General features: G+C 36.6%; 1 protein-coding gene across 6 annotated transcripts in view; it reads right to left on the bottom strand.

Moving 5' to 3' along the window:
* Window positions 1-18,234, bottom strand: part of RAD18 (RAD18 E3 ubiquitin protein ligase) — a 133,665-nt gene that overhangs the window by 52,873 nt on the left and 62,558 nt on the right. For 4 of the 6 annotated variants that reach the window (XM_027864088.1, XM_027864085.1, XM_027864086.1 and 1 more), the window contains exon 11: window positions 15,765-15,936. In XM_027864088.1, the coding sequence (XP_027719889.1) occupies window positions 15,765-15,936 (172 nt within the window). Of the gene's footprint in view, window positions 1-5,279; window positions 5,482-5,822; window positions 5,920-13,685; window positions 13,727-15,764; window positions 15,937-18,234 lie in introns of those variants that run through there. The other 2 variants (XM_027864087.1, XM_027864089.1) reach the window with 2 other exon arrangements.

Raw genomic sequence — 18,234 nt, forward strand, 5'->3', positions numbered from 1 at the left:
GCAAACAGCAACCTCACCTTGCATACAGAAGGGTGTATATCCCATTCCAGAGCCCAGATTTTCTGAGTCTCTGTCTGACTGCTATTGCTGAGCAGATTCACAGAGACTAAGTGGTTGTGGGAGGTGGATATTAAAGGCATTCAATTAGCAGGCTCTCAGGACTAAGATCCCCTTATCAACCATAAAGACACTGTGATGAATAAAGTTTGCTAACTTTACATATTAAATTAGATGAAGTTTGCGAAGCTGATAGTTTGCTAACTTTGCATTCCTAATTCTGAGTGTAGCTGATAAAATCAGTTGTTGAGTACATACATAGAAACTTCCCAGTATATAGATAGATTAATTAATGGTCAAACACGGAGTCACTTCTGTCAGCTGGGGCCTAGCAATAGGTCAATCATCAGAAAGCCCAGCAGATACCTGGATAATTGAAATCTCCTATCACTACAATGTCATACCTCTGGGCTAGGGTTTGCTATTTATTTTCCAGCTCCTCATATATTTCCTCTTTCTGTCCAAGTGGTCTTTAGTATATTCTATTAAAAAAATATTTTGTTTTCTCCCTCCTTTAACCTTTGCCAAAATACTCTCTATGATATTCCACCCTCTGGTTCTTATATTTCCTTACATAAGTATTCCTTCTTAATATACAATGGGACTATAACCACTCTATTTTTACCAATCCTATTTCTTTTGAATAATACATACTCATCTAGAGCCATAGTACAACATTAAGTTTTATCTCAGTAAGTCTCAGGGAAACGAACAAGGTCAACTTTGCCCCTCACACTGCCCCCCCCCCCCCCCCCCCCCCCCGTTAGCACCTCCTGTTCCTCGTTTGTTGTCTAAACTTTGGGTATTGGGGTATAGACCTTTGGAGGCCTCTGATTTTACTAATGGATCTTTTCTAGGATTTTGTCTCTTAGGAATTTCTGAACTTTTATCAACTGCAATTCTTTTGTCACTAATGTCTAAAGTTTTTAACTTAAGAGATATATACAAGCACTTTTTTCCCTTTCCCATCCTTTTTTAGTTCAAATACATTATTTACCACCCTCTGTCAGTACACTTCACCTCTGGCCAGTAATTTTTCTACTCTGTATTATAAACTGTGATCAAGAAATCTAAATATGATTCCCATATCCAAAAAGATCTTGAAAATCTAAGGCATTGGGCTAAATCTATAATCCTACCTTCCTCTTTTTTTTGCTTTTTGCTAGGCAATTGGAGTTAAGTGACTTGCCCAGGGTCACATAGCTAGTATGTGTTGTGTGTTGTGTGTCTGAGATCGGATTTGAACTCAGGTCCTCCTGACTTCAAGGCCAGAGCTCTATCCACCACACCACCTAGCTGCCCCAATCCTACCTTCTTAACTGGCTATTCACTTTCCAAATTATTTCTTCTCTTCTGAATCCCTTGTCTTTAATGGGCACTAACGAGGAAAACATAGCCTATGGACCCATAATCTTTAGTGTCTTGCCCTAGTCTTTACAACATTGGCAATACTTTTTAGATTTCTCTTACAAGTGCCATTTGTGCCCACATGAATTACCAGAAGTAGGTAGTTGTTATTTGTAGGGTTAAGTCTTGGAAAGTTCTATCATGTCTTGGATTGATATCCCAGGAAGATAAATGATTTCTCTATTGTTGTTTTCAGGTCAAATAAATAGCTGCCACAGTAACTCTGAGTAGGGAATCATCAAATAGCCCTGTTCTTCTCGTCTTCCTCTTTCTCTGGATAATCTTTCACCTGATGGCTTTTGTTGTTCTAATATAGCATTCTTGGAATCCTCTCCAAACCATCTATCTCTCTCCTTTTCAGGAAAAACCTCAAATCAGCTAATCTGTAATTGTACAGTTTTGGAATCTGCATCTCCAACTGCCTTTCACACTTCCCAAACTAGATATCCAGTAGACATCTTAAATTCAACATTTGCATAACCAAACTCATTATCTTTCCCCCTAAAGTCTATTCCTTTCCTATCTTTCCTATTACTATAGAGGGCACCACCATCCTTCTAATTCCTCAGGCTTAAACCTAGTAGTCACCCTGGATTCCTCACTATCTCTCACTTATAACCAATCTGTTGCCAAGGCCTGACAATTTTACCTTTGCAACATCTCTCAAAAATGCCCCCTTCTCTCCTCTGGTGCAGACCCTCATCACCTCATGACTGAACTATTGCAATAGCCTGCTTGTGGGTCTGCCTGCCTCGAGTCTCTCCCTATTCCAACCTATCCTCTATCCAGCCACTAAAGTGATTTTCCTAAAGTGCAAGTCTGATAATGTCTAGGTATCATCTATTGTTTCCTTAGGGGAGCTACATAGCATCTGTTTATTTAATATTTCTTTTCCATCTTTCCTTAGTTTCTCAAAAAGTTAAGGAAAGATTACAATATCCCCCTAACATTAGCTACTCATATTGTCCTTCTTCTCTGTGTGGCATTCCTAGTTTCCACCTATATCTCTTCTCTCATGATAGTCACAAATTTTTCTTTCAAATATTCTTTTTTTTTTTTTTTGCAGGAAGGAGAAATACTAGGGGAAAACATATATGCATCACCATATAGCTATCAGACAGTGAACTCTTACTTATCCTTTCTGTCAAAGTGCCTTCTCCAACACTATGCATGTAAATGCTGCCATACACGTTGCTGTTTGTTCTTCATACTTGAAGAGGACCAAAATGACATCAGGATGTTGGGGTCAAGGTACGGTGTGTTCAGCTGTGGCTAATCCGATCAATATGAGATCAGAAGGCTCTACCATAAATCAAGCCCAGATAATCTGTCTGAACATTTGGAATGTCTTTAGATTTGCTCATCTCACATTTCTTTTGCTTTGCTTATAGAACACAGCTCCTTCTTTGATACAGGCATGCCATCCTGGGCAGTCCTGTGCCAGCATCTTACATGTCTCACAATCGATACTAAAGTTCTTCAAAGACCTGGAAAATGTCCTTGTGTTACTTCTGACCTCCATGTGAATGCTGACCTTGTGTGAATTCTCTGTAAAAAAAAGTCTTTTATGGTAAACATACATTTGGCATTCAGACAACGTGGCCAGCCCATCAGAGTTGTGTTCTCTGCAACAGAGTTTGAATGCTTCTTAATTTAGCTCAAGAGAAGACTTCAGTGTCCAGTACCTTATCTCGCCAGGTAAACTTCAGAATCCTTCTAAGACAATTGAAATGGAAGTGGCTCAATTTTCTGACATGATGTTAGTAGACTGTCCAGGTTTCACAGACATACAACAATGAAGTCAAGACAATGGCTCTGTAGACCTTTAATTTGGTAGGCAACTCTTCTCTTCCACACTTTCCTTCAGAGCCTCACAAACACTGACATAGCTCTGTCAATGCATACATCAATCTCATCATCTATGTACACATCCCTGGAAAGTATACTGCCAAAGTAAGTGAACTTATCTACAGCATTCAAAATTTCTCCATTTGAAGTAAACAATGGTTCTATGTATGGATGCTGTGGTGCTGGCTGGTGGAGAATCTCTATTTTTTCTAGAATTGTCAGGCCAAAATTAGAACAAGAGGCAGAAAATTAGTACATATGCTGTTGCATCTCAGTCTCAGAGGCTGCACTGAGTGCACAATCACCTGCAAACAAAAAGCTGAGTACCAACTCGCCCTCCATTTTAGTTGGCTTGTAGCCTTTTCAAGTTAAATAGTTTACCATCAGTGCAGTAACTGATCTTGATGCTGTTTTTGTCCTTGTTGTACTCGTCTGACAACATTGCGGAAAACATCATGCTAAAAAGCATAGGAGCAAGCACACAGCCTTGCTTTAGTCCACTGGTGACTGGGAAAGGGTGAGAGCATCGTCCTTTAGCCAGAATCCATGCAAGCACCCACCCTGACACTGATGTACAACACTAATGAACTTCTCTAGGCAACCAAATTTTGCCACGATCTTCCACAAGTTTTGGACAGGTCAGCGCACATTGTACATGTGTTCCTGACATTTCTCCTAGAATTGTCAGGCAGCAAACACCATGTCAACCATTTCTCAGCCCTTTCTGAAGCCACACTGGCCCTCAGATATATGACCATCTTCCAGGTGAAGGATCATTCAATTAAAGAGGACTCTGGCAAGAATCCTGCCAGCACTGAGTAAGAGCAATGAAAAACCACCCTTCTGTGATCATCACAATCCATTTCCTTACACTATATATGGAAATGATGCCATTCACATACAAAGAGTCTATTACTGAATAATCAGTAAAATGTGTACTTGGATGGCTTTTTCCTAATTTGAGGGAACAGCAATCCACACTTTGTTACGTAGTTCTCTCCTGTGACCAATTTCTTTATACTTGTAGGATAATGGATAGAAGTTAAAGGTATAATCTATATTCATTTAACAGAACGAAGTTAAATGACTGTCCTACATGGAGATTATACTTACATATTTGATCTCAATTAGCATCATATTCTGAACTCACAAGTCACAAAGAGTAAATAGTGATAGTGTAATTTTAATTAAAATTTTCATTCCATCAATGCCCCTATCTTATCTTTCTCAACAAACTTTTGTTCCTTATGTAACAGAGACTTTAAGTCAGTGTGCATATATCAATCTTATTTTTTAAAATATGCCAGATTCATAATTCAACTACTTCTCCTCAGACGATGGCTTAACTCTCTTTTTATAATGAAAATTCCATCCTTACAGACAGGGTTACTTTTTAATCCCTCCTGTCTATAGGTAGAAGGCACAAATGCTTTCCCTACACAGTCACAATAAAGGCGCATTTTTTTTTTCAACAATTCAGCTGTCAATAAGGAGAAGTGTTATGCTTGCCAAAATTGGAAAACCAAAATTCCCTTTTCCTAATTAAATAGAACAATAAAGTCATTTATTGAAGTTTAGGCAAGTGTCTCTAATTCCTGGGAATCATCCAACATGTGGATAGTTGTTTCAGCAATAAATAACATTCTTATCAGTTTGTTAATCATCTCAAATTTATGCTTTAAAAGATAGCAAATACTTTAACAATTTAACTCCTAAAACAGGCATTTATCTAAAAGAAAGGAAACAAATTAACAAAGACAACTTCACAAGAGCAACAATTAGGAATGGACATGCTTTATTGGGTCACGTGATGATAACAAGGTCACTCTTCAAGCTGAGTGCATACTACCTTGTGTACAATAAGAGTTTAAAAAAGCTAACTGTGGCTACTAAAACAAAATGGAGGATTTTCTTTTGTATTAAAGTATCCTTACAGCTGAAGGAAGCTTAGAGATGATCCAGTTGAGGTTCCTCACATTACAGATGAATAAACTCAAAGTCCTTAGAGACAAAGTAACTTGCCCACGATCAGGCATTAAGCCAGGCAGAGACCCTCCAGGGAAGACCTACAGTGGCATGGTGGTAACCTGGGTCAACCATAGCTGTGTTGGCTGAGAGAGACTCCAGCGGATCAAGCCAAGATGGAAAAGCTTCAAGAAAGGGCCCAGCCTGGCTAAGAAGAGAGAGGCTGATCATAGACTGAACACAGGGCAGTGAAGATCATCTGCTAGGCCACTGAGGGGCTGCAATGTTGGTGACATCACAGATTCATGATCAAGAACTGGAAGGGACCTCTGAGGTCATCTGGAATGAATGTACAACCTCCACTGTGAGCTCTTGATAAATGCTCTACAAATACCAAAGCAAAACAACTCCTGCCCACACGGCAGTTAGTAAAATTTTAATGTGGAGAGATAACACACATGGGGAAAGGTCAGCAAGAAGGGATATTTTAATTTTGAACATTACCAGGATGGTGAATAGAGTAATAGGAGAGTTGACCAACTTACCCTTTCCAGTTTCTAGAGCTGAAAGGGACAAGAGGAGGCCATGAGTGAGCAGCATACATCCAGGGAAGAAACAGTCAGACAGTAAAGTGGAGGATGGCTGGAGACCAGGGCCCAGGTGTAATGGAAGACAGAGAAAACCACCAGTACAGTCAGTACAATGGGATGAAGGGGAAAGGGAGATAAAATGTTCCAGGCATTAAACAGAAAATGTTAAGTCTTCCAGGGCTTGGTTTTTGGTTTGGGAAGACAGGTATCTACTCCAACCCCCTCACTTCACAGATCAGGAAAATGAAGTCTGGAGAAGTAAAGTGCATTATCCAAGGTCCCAAAGGTAGTGAGTAGCTAAGCCGGGATTTGAACCAAAGTCCTCTGATTCAAAAGCCCCTAGCCCTTCCACTGTACCATACTGTGGAGGGAATAACCACACACGTAATAATAACAGACATGTTTGAGTGCTTTAAGGTTTGCATTAAATATATAATTACCTCAATTGCTCCTCACACCAACCCTATAACCTAAGTACTACAAATATTATCGCCAATTCATGCTGCTACTCATGAAACAAAGGTAGGCTCTTGAAATAATACAGTGTTAAAGTATGACAGCACCATTTTTCAAAATTTACATATTTCTTTTCATGCTTGCCAGATTAAAAATAGATGGACTTCTCTCTTTAAAAATAATAAGCTTCTTAAATTATACTATTTCAGAAACTCTCTCATTTTTAAGAAGGAAAAATGTACATTATATACAATTTTCTAAATTTTGTACTATGAAAACACTCTAACTTCACAATTGGTTTGTGAAACTTGGATAAAATTAAGAATCCTGCAATAACTTGTACGTGAATTTGGTCCATTTTATAGCATTCACCACTAAATTAATTGTTTTGATAGATCACTTCTAAAATGTAATTTCCAATTCTATGCCTGTATTTTATAATATTTAGTAACATTTTTTCAAGTTGATATTTTCAATAATTTTACTAAGCAAGTTTTCAAGTATTTGTTTGAAGTTATCAAATAATGACTCTAGGGCACCTAGTTGGCTTAGTGTTCTATTCACTAATTGCTCTATTCATTCTATTTTAGGGCACTAAGTCGGATTAGTGAATAGAGCACTGGGCCTGGAGTCAGTAAGAACTGAGTTCAAATCCAGCCTTGGACACTTATTAGTTATATGACCTTGGGCAAGTCACTTAACCTGTCCACTTCAGTCTCCTCAACTGTAAAATGGGGGTGATGATAATAATAGCACTTATTTCCTATGGTTGTTGTGAGGATTAAATGAGATATTTGTAAAGCAATTAGCACAGTTCCTGGCATGTAGTAGGCACTTGATAAATGTTTGTTCCATTCCTACTCTTCCCTTCCCTAAGAATGAGGAGATCTCATGCTGACAGTAATTCATTCCTACCCTCATTTTGTGAGAAACCTTTCTGGCAATATATTTTTTTTTTAAAAGCACCCAAAGAGTGCCAAGTATTTTGAAAAGGATTGAATCTCTCTAATTTATGAAAACCATGTGGAAGATTCAAAGGGCTTATTCCAGTATGTATATGTGTATGCACATGATCATGCACACGTGTGTGTGTGTGTGTGTGTGTGTGTGTGAGAGAGAGACTAGGATACCATTAGAATATCAGAAAATACTATTATATATACATACATATGTATGTCACATGTGAATTACATATATAAGTATAAAATATACACATAGACACAGAATATACATGTATACACATGTACAAATATATACATAGACAAAATATATGCACACATATACTCTAATTTTCTGATGTTAGTCTTTACCAGAGTATGTTAGTTTCTCAATACTTTATGATATTCTAGGTATGCTAGTAGATTCCTAAATTCAATGATTAAGTTAAGCACTTGACAGCTTTTATGAAGTGTGGTTTTGAAAGCAGAGACAAAAAGGAAGAGTGGTGGAAACCAATATGGCTGATCTCCCCTCCACAAAACTCCTCTAAACAGATCTAGAAAATACACCAGACCAAATGCTGATGGGAAAATTCAGAAAACAAAAAAAAAAAAACCCACAGTGAATCACTTTGTCCAGCCCAGCACAACACAAGGAGACAACCAAGGAAGTCTGTGGACACTGGCAACTGAGGTAAGGCCAGAAGCATGCCATGCACAGAGTACTCTAGCACCCATGGAAATCCGTGCACTACAGGAGGTCCTAAACACATGCCTGGAATCTACCTGACTTATTACTTTGGCACTACAATGGAAATAGATGAGAGCACTGGGTTTGGGATCAGAAAGCCTCATCTTCCTAAGCTCTAATCTGGCCTCAGACACCTACTAGCTGTGTGCCCCTGGGCATGTCACTTACCCCTGTTTGCCTTAGTTCCTCATATGTTAAATGAGCTGGAGAAGGAAATGACAAACCACTCCAGTATCCTTGCCAAGAAAACCCCAAAATGGGGTCACAAAGAGTTGGACACAACCGAAACAACGGAAGCAAATAAACAACAAACAACAGCCCAGTTCTGGGTCACAGACCTAGGGTGGACTGAGAAGTGGATCTGCACACAACCATGGCATTCCCAGGTGTGGAAGCCCTGGGCAGTGTACCAAGAAAGGAGGTTCAGAAGTCAGCAGTAGTAGCAGCAGCAGCAATTATGGGGCTCAGATATCGAGGTGGCAAGCAGGATATCACTTCCCATGTCTAGCCAACTATGCAGAGGGATAACCAGGGCAGGAATCCCAGACCAAAGGAGAGTCTATTTGGCTACTCTAAGCTGACAGAGCTTTCCAACAGACTCACATCAGCTAGGTCCAGCACCATTTACTCTTGTTCAAACCCAAACCCAGGTTAAGAACTTGCAGAGCTCAGACCAAAGGGACAGCAATTGGACTGCCTTGAATCAAAACACTTCGGGAACATTTCAAGCTTGCACGTCTCCAACCTGTCCCTTGGATTCTGTAATAACACAACAATCAGTTCCCCAAGAAAGCAGCAACAGAACCAGCCCAGAACTTCCCTTCAGAAGCACGCAGAGCCCATTCCTAACCAGTCATGAAGTAAGCAAACAGAAGAACAGTATGAAGCTAGACTGTAAGGGAAGCTTAAGACACTAACACAATTGACCATGTACTAGGGCATAAAAAGCTCATAATCCAATGCAGAACAGCAGAAATATTAAATGCATCCTTTTCAGATCATGATGCAATAAAAATTACATGTAATAAAGGGCTATGGAAAGATAGACTAAAAATTAATTGGAAACTAAATAATCTAATCCTAAAGAATGAGTGGGTCAAACAACAAATTATAGAAACAATCAATAACTTCATCTAAAAGAATGACAATAATTAGACAACATACCAAAACTTACAGGATGCAGCAAAAGCAGTCCTTAGAGGAAGTTTTACATCTCTAAATGCTTACATGAATAAAACAGAAAAAGAGGAGATCAATGAACTGGGCATGCAACTAAAAAAACTAGAAAAAGGACAAATTAAAAATCCCCAATTAAATACCAAATTAGAAATACTAAAAACCAAAGAAGAGATTAATAAAATTGAAATTAAGAAAATTATTGAACTAATAAATAAAACTAAGAGCTGGTTTTATGAAAAAACCAATAAAATAGACAAACCTTTGGTTAATTTAATTAAAAAAAAGAAAGAAGAAAACCAAACAACCAGTATAAAAAATGAAAAGAGTGAATTCACTACCAATGAAGAGGAAATTAAAACAATAATTAGGAACTATTTTGCCCAACTGTATGCCGATAAATTTGACAATCTTAGTGAAATGATGAATATTTATCAATTCGACAATCTTAGTGAAATGGATGAATATTTACAAAAATATAAACTGTCCATATTAACAGAAGAGGAAATAAAATATTTAACCCCATTTCAGAAAAATAAACTGAACAGGTCATCAATAAACTCCCTAAGAAAAAATCTCCAGGGACAGATGGATTTACAAGTGAATTCTATCAAACATTTAAAAAACAACTAATTACAATACTAGATAAACTATTTGGGAAAATAGGTGAAGGAGTCCTACCAAGTACTTTTTATGGTACAGATATGGTGCTGATACCTAAACCAGGAAGACCCAAAACAGAGAAAGAAAAGTATAGACCATTCTCCCTAATGAATATAGATGCAAAAATTTTAAATAAAATATTAGCAAAGAGATTACAACAACTTATCTCGAGAATAATACACTATGACCAGGTAGGACTTATACCAGGAATGCAAAGTTGGTTCAATATTAGGAAAACTATTAGCATAATTGACCATATCAACAACAAAACTAACAGAAATCATATGATTATCTCAATAGATGCAGAAAAAGCATTTGGCAAAATACAACACCCATTCCTATTAAAAATACTAGAAAGTATAGGAATAAATGAAGCCTTCCTTAAAATGATGGAGAGCATCTATCAAAAACCATCAGCAAGCATTATATGTAATGGGGATAAGCTAAAAGCACTTCCAATAAGATCAGGAGTGAAACAAGGATGTCTATTATCAATAATGTGCTAGAAATGTTAGCTGTAGCAATTACAGAAGAAAAAGAAATTGAAGGAATTAGAATAGGTAAAGAAGAAACAAAGATATCACTCTTTGCAGATGATATCATGGCATATTTAGAGAATCCTAGAGAATCAAGTAAAAAATTACTTGAAATAATAAACAAATTTAGCCAAGTTTCAGTATATAAAATAAACCCACATAAATCATTGGTATTTCTATATATTACTAAGAAAGGCCAGCAGCAAGAGATAGAAAGAGAAATTCCATTTAAAATTACTGTAGACATTATAAAATACTTGGGACTGTGCCTGCCAAAACAAAACCAGGAACTATACAAACACAATCACAAAACACTTTTCACACAAATAAAGTCAGATCTAAATAATTGGAAAAATAACAGTTGCTCATGGGTAGGCCGAGCTAACGTAATAAAAATGACAATTCTCCCTAAATTAATTTACATATTCAATGCCATACCAATCAAACTACCAAAAAATTATTTTATAAAACTAGAAAAAACAATAAAATTCATCTGGAAGAACAAAAAGTCCAAAATATCAAGGGAACTAATGAAAAGAAATGCAAAGGAAGGTGGCCTACCTGTACCACATCTTAAATTGCATTATAAAGCAGCAATCATCAAAACTACTTGGTACTGGCTAAGAAACAGTGGCGAATCAGTGGAAAAGGTTAGGTACACAAGACGCAACAGTCAATGACTATACTAATCTACTATTTGATAAATCCAAAGACTCCAGCTTCTGGGATAAGAAATTACTATTTAGCAAAAACTGCTGGGAAAACTGGAAAAATGTATGGCAGAAACTGGGCAGAGACCAGTCAAAATGGGTACAAGATTTAGATATAAAGACTGATACTATAAGCAAACTAGAAGAGCAAGGAATAGTTTACCTTTCAGATCTATGGAGAAGGGAAGAATTTATGACCAAACAAGAGATAGAAAACATTATGAAATGCAAAATGGATAATTTTTATTACATTAAATTAAAAAGTTTGTGCACAAAGAAAGTCAATGCAATCAAGATTAGAAGGGTAGTAGAAAGCTGGGAAATAATTTTTACAACCAGTGTCTCTGGTAAAGGCCTCATTTCTAAAATATATAGGGAACTGTGTCAAATTTATAAGAATACAAGTCATTCCCCAACTGACAAATAGTCAAAGGATATGAACAGGCAGTTTGTAAGAGGAAGAAACTAAAGCTATCTATAATCATACAAAAAAATGTTTTAAATCACTATTGATTAGACAAATGCAAATTAAAACAACTCTGAGATACCACATCACACTTATCAGATTAGCTAACGTGACAAAACAAGACAATAATAAATGCTGCAGAAGATGCGGGAAAATTGGAACACTAATGCATTATTGATGGAGTTGTGAACCGAACCAACCATTTTGGAGAGCAATTTGAAACTATCCCCAAAGAGCTATAAAAATTACCCTTTGACCCAGCAATACCACTTCTAGGTCTGTATCCCAAAGATCATAAAAATGTGAAAAGGACCCACATGTACAAAAATATTTACAGTAGCTCTTTTTGTGGTGGTCAAGAATTAGAAATTGAGGGGATGCCCATCAATTGGGCAATGGCTGAACAAGTTGTGGTATATGAATGTAGTGGAATACTTCTGTGCTATAAGAAATGATGAGCAGGCACACTTCAAAAAAACCTGGAAAGACTTACATGAACTGATTCAGAGTGAAATGAGCATAACCAGGAGAACACTATAAACAGTAACAGTCACATTGTGCAATGACTGACTTTGATAGACTTGGCTCTTCACAGCATTGCAAGGATCTAAGACAACTCCAAAAGACTCACGATAGAAATTGCTATCCACATCCAGAGAAAGAACTATGGAGTCTGAATACAGATAGAAGCATACTAGCTGCTCTCCTTTTCCTTTGTTGTTTTGTTTTATTGCTTCATTCTCATGGTTCCTCCCATTAGTTCTGATTGTTCCTTACATCATGACAAATGGGAAAATATGCTTGATATGAATGTATAAGTAGAGCCTATATCAGATTGCACACTGTCTTGGTAGGGAGGAAGTGGGAGGAGGAGAAAATTTAAAACTCAAAATCTTATGGAAATGAAAGTTGAAAACTAAAAATAAATTAATTAATTATAAAGATTAAAAAAAGACACCAACCCAGAAGACTCCAAAACAACTACAAGCAAAAGCTCAAGAAATTTAAAAAAACACAATTCAAACAAAAAATCAAATAGAACTTCTGGCAGAGATGAAGCAAGTGTTTTTTAAATAAGCAGAATGTGGCACACTTTTGGACATAGACAATATGGGAATTTGTTTTGCTTGAATATGTATACTTCTTATGAGCATTTTATTTTTCCTTGCTTGTTTTTTGAGAGAAAAAATAAATGCTTGATAATTGAAAAAATAAAATTTAATTTTAAAAAAAGAAGGGGCTAGAGAAATAGATTGAAGTCTAAGTGAAAATTATAGCAACTACACAGAGGCCCCAAACTCTTCAAGAAATCTGGTATTACTAAGTGACATTCCCTCAGAAAATATAAGATACAATATTCTTTTTGTTTGCTGAACTTTAGACTAATTCGGTAATGCTCCCCATGATTTTCCTTCCTAAAATTTGATTTTTTTTATGAGTCTTTCATCCGGAGTATGTCAGGAGCCTTGAGAAAGTAGCAAGCTACTGGACATACACCCCTAAACTAAAAATATTTTTTCTCAACTTGATGCATGGTTTATTATTCTAAGGCATCTGTTACAATTACAATTAATTTTATCTATTTTAAATAGGGACTATATGGTTCCCATGAAAATTCCAGTTTCTGCCTCATCTTCAATTTTCCTCACTTTCCTCAAAACACTTCCTTTTGGCTTTACACATCTGACTTCTTAATGACTTCTGCTTTGTAGCATCTGTAGTCTGCATGAGGAACTGACCAAAGAGATGAAATCCACCCAGGGGGCAATACAATTTTAAAGGTAAAACACAAAGAAAGATTTTCAAGGTATTTTAAATAGGGAAAGATTCCCAAAGAATGGAAAAGACCATGGAGAATGCTTTCTACCAAAAAAAGAATTCTACCAACAATACACCAGCACCTACCAACCCATATCCCTATTTTCTCATCTTTATTAAAAAAAAAAAAAAAACTCTAAAAGAATGAAACGCATTGATAGGATCTCCAGCAAAACCGTGAGGAGGGAACAAGCAGAATTTTTGCACATAGTTTTCTACAGCAGACACATCTTTGATCATACAATTAAGAATCTTATAGACTATAAGATGCCATTCTATTTACTGATTTTTTAATGGTTTGGTGAAATGAAATGTGTCCTTGAAGGTTCTCCTCAGACAGAAATCCTGTAGGAATAGAAATTATAAAAGGATGCAATATATAAAAATACAGAGGTAACTTTGGTCAACAATCTAGTGATTATTAGCAAGGTATAAAAAAGGGACACCCATACTCATTTAAGGTGTTTGCCAGCATCAGAGATTTCTTATGTAGAGTCCAAATAAAAAGAATCCCTACTGATGGTGAGACTCTCTAAATATTCCCATTAACAGGCTGACAATTGTACTCAGTAAACTAAGTCTTGGAGCATTACAAATCCTTTTCAATGAAACCCATAAGAATGTGAAAGACACTGGCTTAGCCATCTACAGTGAAAAAATAAGTCAAATGTATACACAGATTGTCAAGAAAATGACATATAGTTAGATGAGTAGTCCAATTGATATCAATCCTAGTTAGGCACTACAGATGAACAACAAGCAAGTCAGAGAATTAATTAGCAAGTAAGACATTAGGCTAGATTTCATTTGGGAAATTGTGCAGAACTGTCATGGGTCTCATCAGCTCCTTTCCACAAAAGTCTATCTTTATACTATATATTCCCTTCTAATAATGATATGTGGCTGAGAAACATGGAATACTAATATTGGTAAAGAATCAAAATTACAAAGAGATAAGTAGGCACTAATATGTTACCAGTGATGACCTGTGTGAAAGAAACAGCATGAGAACCATGCTATTTTTCACTTTCTCTCTTTCATTCTTTTTCTTTTATTTGAGAATTCTTGTATAAAATGACTAATACAGAAATGTTTTACATGAGTGCACATGTATAACTTATATCTGCTTACTGTCTCAGGGAATGGCAAGGGGAGGAATAGAATTTGGAACTCAAAACTTAAAAAAAACCCAACAAATGTTAAAAAATTGTTTTGACATGTAATTGGAGAAAAAGTAAAAATGGTTTTTAAAATTTTTTTAATCATTTTTTTAAAAGAAAGAAATAGTACACAATAACAGCCACGTTATGTGATGACTAATATTGATAAACTTAACCCTTCCTGGCAATACAAGGATCTAAGACATCTCCAGAGGCCATGTGATGGAAAATGCTATCGACACCCAAAGAAAGAACTATGGAAGCCGCATTATTAATTTTTTTCTCTTCTGTTGAGTTTTGTTTCCTCTTTCTGATCGTTCCTCCTATTGGTTTTAATTTCTACTTACAACATCACTAATGTAAAAATATGTTTAATATGAATGTAAATATATAGCCTATATCACATTGTGCACCGTCTTGGGGAGGGTGGTGGGGAGGAAGGGGGAGAAAAATTTTAAACTCAAAAGCATATGGAAGTGATGATTGATAAATCAAAATAAATTAATAAAAAAATTTTTTTTTAAAAAAAGAAACGGCATGAAAACATTATCAAGGAGATGTCTGAATGGAAAATTATCAAAGCTGTTCACTATCAGACACATAAGGACAGTCCAAATGGTCTTCTGGTAGAATAATCACACAAGAAAATAACATTTTTCACAGAGCACCCAAAATCCTTTGGCATTTGCAAGCAGCCCAAGGGCCAAAAGCGGCCCATGGGCCACAGGTTGTGCAGGCCTTCTCTAAATGCTTGTTGACTGACTATTTGCTGAAGAGACCACCCACATGATAAAATAATGGATCTATCAAAATACAACATAAACCTCTGTATAACATAAGTTTTTACTTCCTCACAAACCCTCCTTGATTCAAATAGTGGTCATCACCACTCCCTAAACCTTTCTCCCCTGGCCTTCTTCTAGTCTCAGGAAATATACAAAAGGTCTGTGTGGTTCTCAGTAAGGAGTTGGGGGGAAACCAGGGTCACCCTCTGTAATCACTGATTGCAACCACTCAATTTCTGCCTTAATAGTAAATAAATGTCACACATGAAAATGAAAGGTACTAGAAGTTATCAAAAATAATAAGTCATTGAGGAACTACTAATAGCAGACACCTAGATTTTATCTCAAAGTTATTTCTCAAACTCTTTCCTAACCAGCTATCCCGTGAATAGAAATAAAGATAGAAAATTTACAAGAAAATCCTTGTATTACAATTACCTGCTTCCTGAATCTGATGTGATGAACAGAGGAGTTTCCTGAACTTTGGATAAATCAGAAGAGTCCTCTATTGCATCCTGTTCCATCTCTATCTGGGATTCCACCTTTGATTGGGGTAACTGGACTGCAGCTGAGCTTAGATCTGTGAGGACTGGTTTACTATCCTCTCCTCCTACAAAGAAAAGTTAAAAACCATGAAGAAATGCTACATTTTTTTAAAAAGAAAAATTAAACTCTTCCTTAATGTAATACCCTGAAAAAACAATTAGCTCCTTTTAAGCTTAGAGGCAATATAATGGCCCTTTGAGTTCACATGGTTCTCTCCTCTGCTGCTTTACGGAGTTTATATTAAACAAAAAGTGAAGGTTACAATCACAATTGCTTGAGCCTCCAGGTAGGAAAATTATTGATATTTAGGCAGATATTTGGCTCTGTGACTTAATTTACATTTATGTTTCTCTCTAACAACCAACCTCTTTATGACTGAAGCCAAACACAGGTTATCAGAAATATCTGGGTAAAGAAGCAGTAAAATATATTCCAGTGTCCACTGACTGCCAGGAACCAGGAGGGGACATTGGCAATAAGTAAATCTTTTTCCAGAATGGCGACCAGGCCCTAAACAGGTATAGAAAACAGGCAGCATCAAGTCAGCTCTTCTGCTGTGACATGAATACAGAGCCTGAGACCCTTCTCAGTCTCTCCAGCCCCGTCACAGCTCAATTCTACTCTCTTTCCTTTTGACAGCTGTCCTTCTTTCCAAGTCAGGTGTCCCTTGTATCTACCCCTAACACTTTGTTTCCAAACAGTCAAAAATCAATTGGACTGAAAGAGCACACTCCTTACAAGTGCCATCGGGCATTACTACATCCCTCACGCAGTCAGAATAGACTTCCTGGGCAATTCCTCCAATGATTTTCAAGGATACTTTGCATTTAGCCTAAAGTCTTTGATTGACCCATTGAGATGTGTTCTCGGATGATAAAGGTAGCTGGGCTTAACAGGTGAGGTTATGTCAACCTTAACTTTATATTTACATATTCTAACTGACAACATTTAATATAAAAACCTTAAAGTGTGGAAAGTGTTTTCCAGACCTCACCTCAGATAGACCTCCAGTGGAACCATATAAGAAGCCTTGGAAGAAGGTGTTACAAGGTATGCTCTGCTACATCTGCCCTGAAAGCTTATAGGATTTCCCCATAGTTAAGTGTAAGAGGGAGAATTTGAACCCAGGCTACCCCTGACACTTTTTCCCATCATGCCACACACTGCCTCTCTCATGTTTCAGGGGCCTCCTGGTCCTTTTAAACTAGATGTCATTTTTTTCACTTCCACTCCAATCTTCTCTTTGTTTACTATGTAGAAAAAAAGAAGGTTCTATAGTGCTGTCATTTATAATGCCTGATTCTTAGTATAAGATGACTCACCAAAAAATGAATTATAATCCATCAAAAAGATCTTATTCTTCCAATGAAGTTTCTGGAATAATAACATTCCTAAGGAATTCTTACATATTTTGAGGACTGCTTTTTTAAAAATACATTCCATAGACAAGAGAAAAAATTTAATTAATAAAATACATCAAATGGGCAGGGATTCAAGCTCCTTAGCTAAAGAACCAAGGTAGCTGTCATTGATGAAAATTTGACTAACAGTATGCCACACCCATACTCCTGGACTATACATAAACTTCCCATGACCTTTGCCACATCCCAAGTTTTCTAGATCTCATAAACAGTAGATGCAGTCACAATATTAACAGTTAATAGTGTGGAAGGAAACTGAAAACATGAATAAAGAAAAGTATCCAGGTAAGATTCTTCTTTATATCTCTTGGAGGCTCTAGGAATATAACTCAGAATTCAATTCAGCTGGTAATCTTAGAAGTAAACAACTCAAATATACTCTCAATTAGAGAGACTGAACACTCCAGAAATAGAAGCTTTGGAGGATTCTTCCACTCAAAAAGGGTAAAAAAAAATTGGCCCTAATTCCCTTTGCAAAGTATTTAGCAAAGAAGCTTCCTCAAAAGGAAAGAAGATGTCAATATGATCCAAAAGAAAAACTTAATAAAAACCAGGCAAAAATCAAGGCTGGCATTAGCTAAAAAGCTAGAATGGAAAAGAAAGAAACAAATAGTGATACGCCTAGAGGTTTAACGATAACCTGTATCTCCAACAGCTACAATTCCTCCAATGAAGTTGGTTAAAAGATCCTGAATTTAAACAAAGCGGCAACTAAGGTGCCATCTCATCATGAGATTTCTTGTCAGCTAATTACAGAAAGTTTAAATACTACACATACAAGTTTGCATATTGCTTTTTGAAGTTTCTATATGTGTCAATATGGCATGGAGCTCATCTTCAATGAAATTTTCATCACAAAAAAAAAAAGTTTTCACAAATTTTAATAAAGAGCACCATGACATAGATTTTCAAGGATGTGTTGAGCTGGGAAAGATTATGGA

Source organism: Vombatus ursinus, unplaced genomic scaffold (assembly GCF_900497805.2).
Source record: "Vombatus ursinus unplaced genomic scaffold, bare-nosed wombat genome assembly UNPS02014773.1, whole genome shotgun sequence".
NCBI lineage: Eukaryota > Metazoa > Chordata > Mammalia > Diprotodontia > Vombatidae > Vombatus > Vombatus ursinus.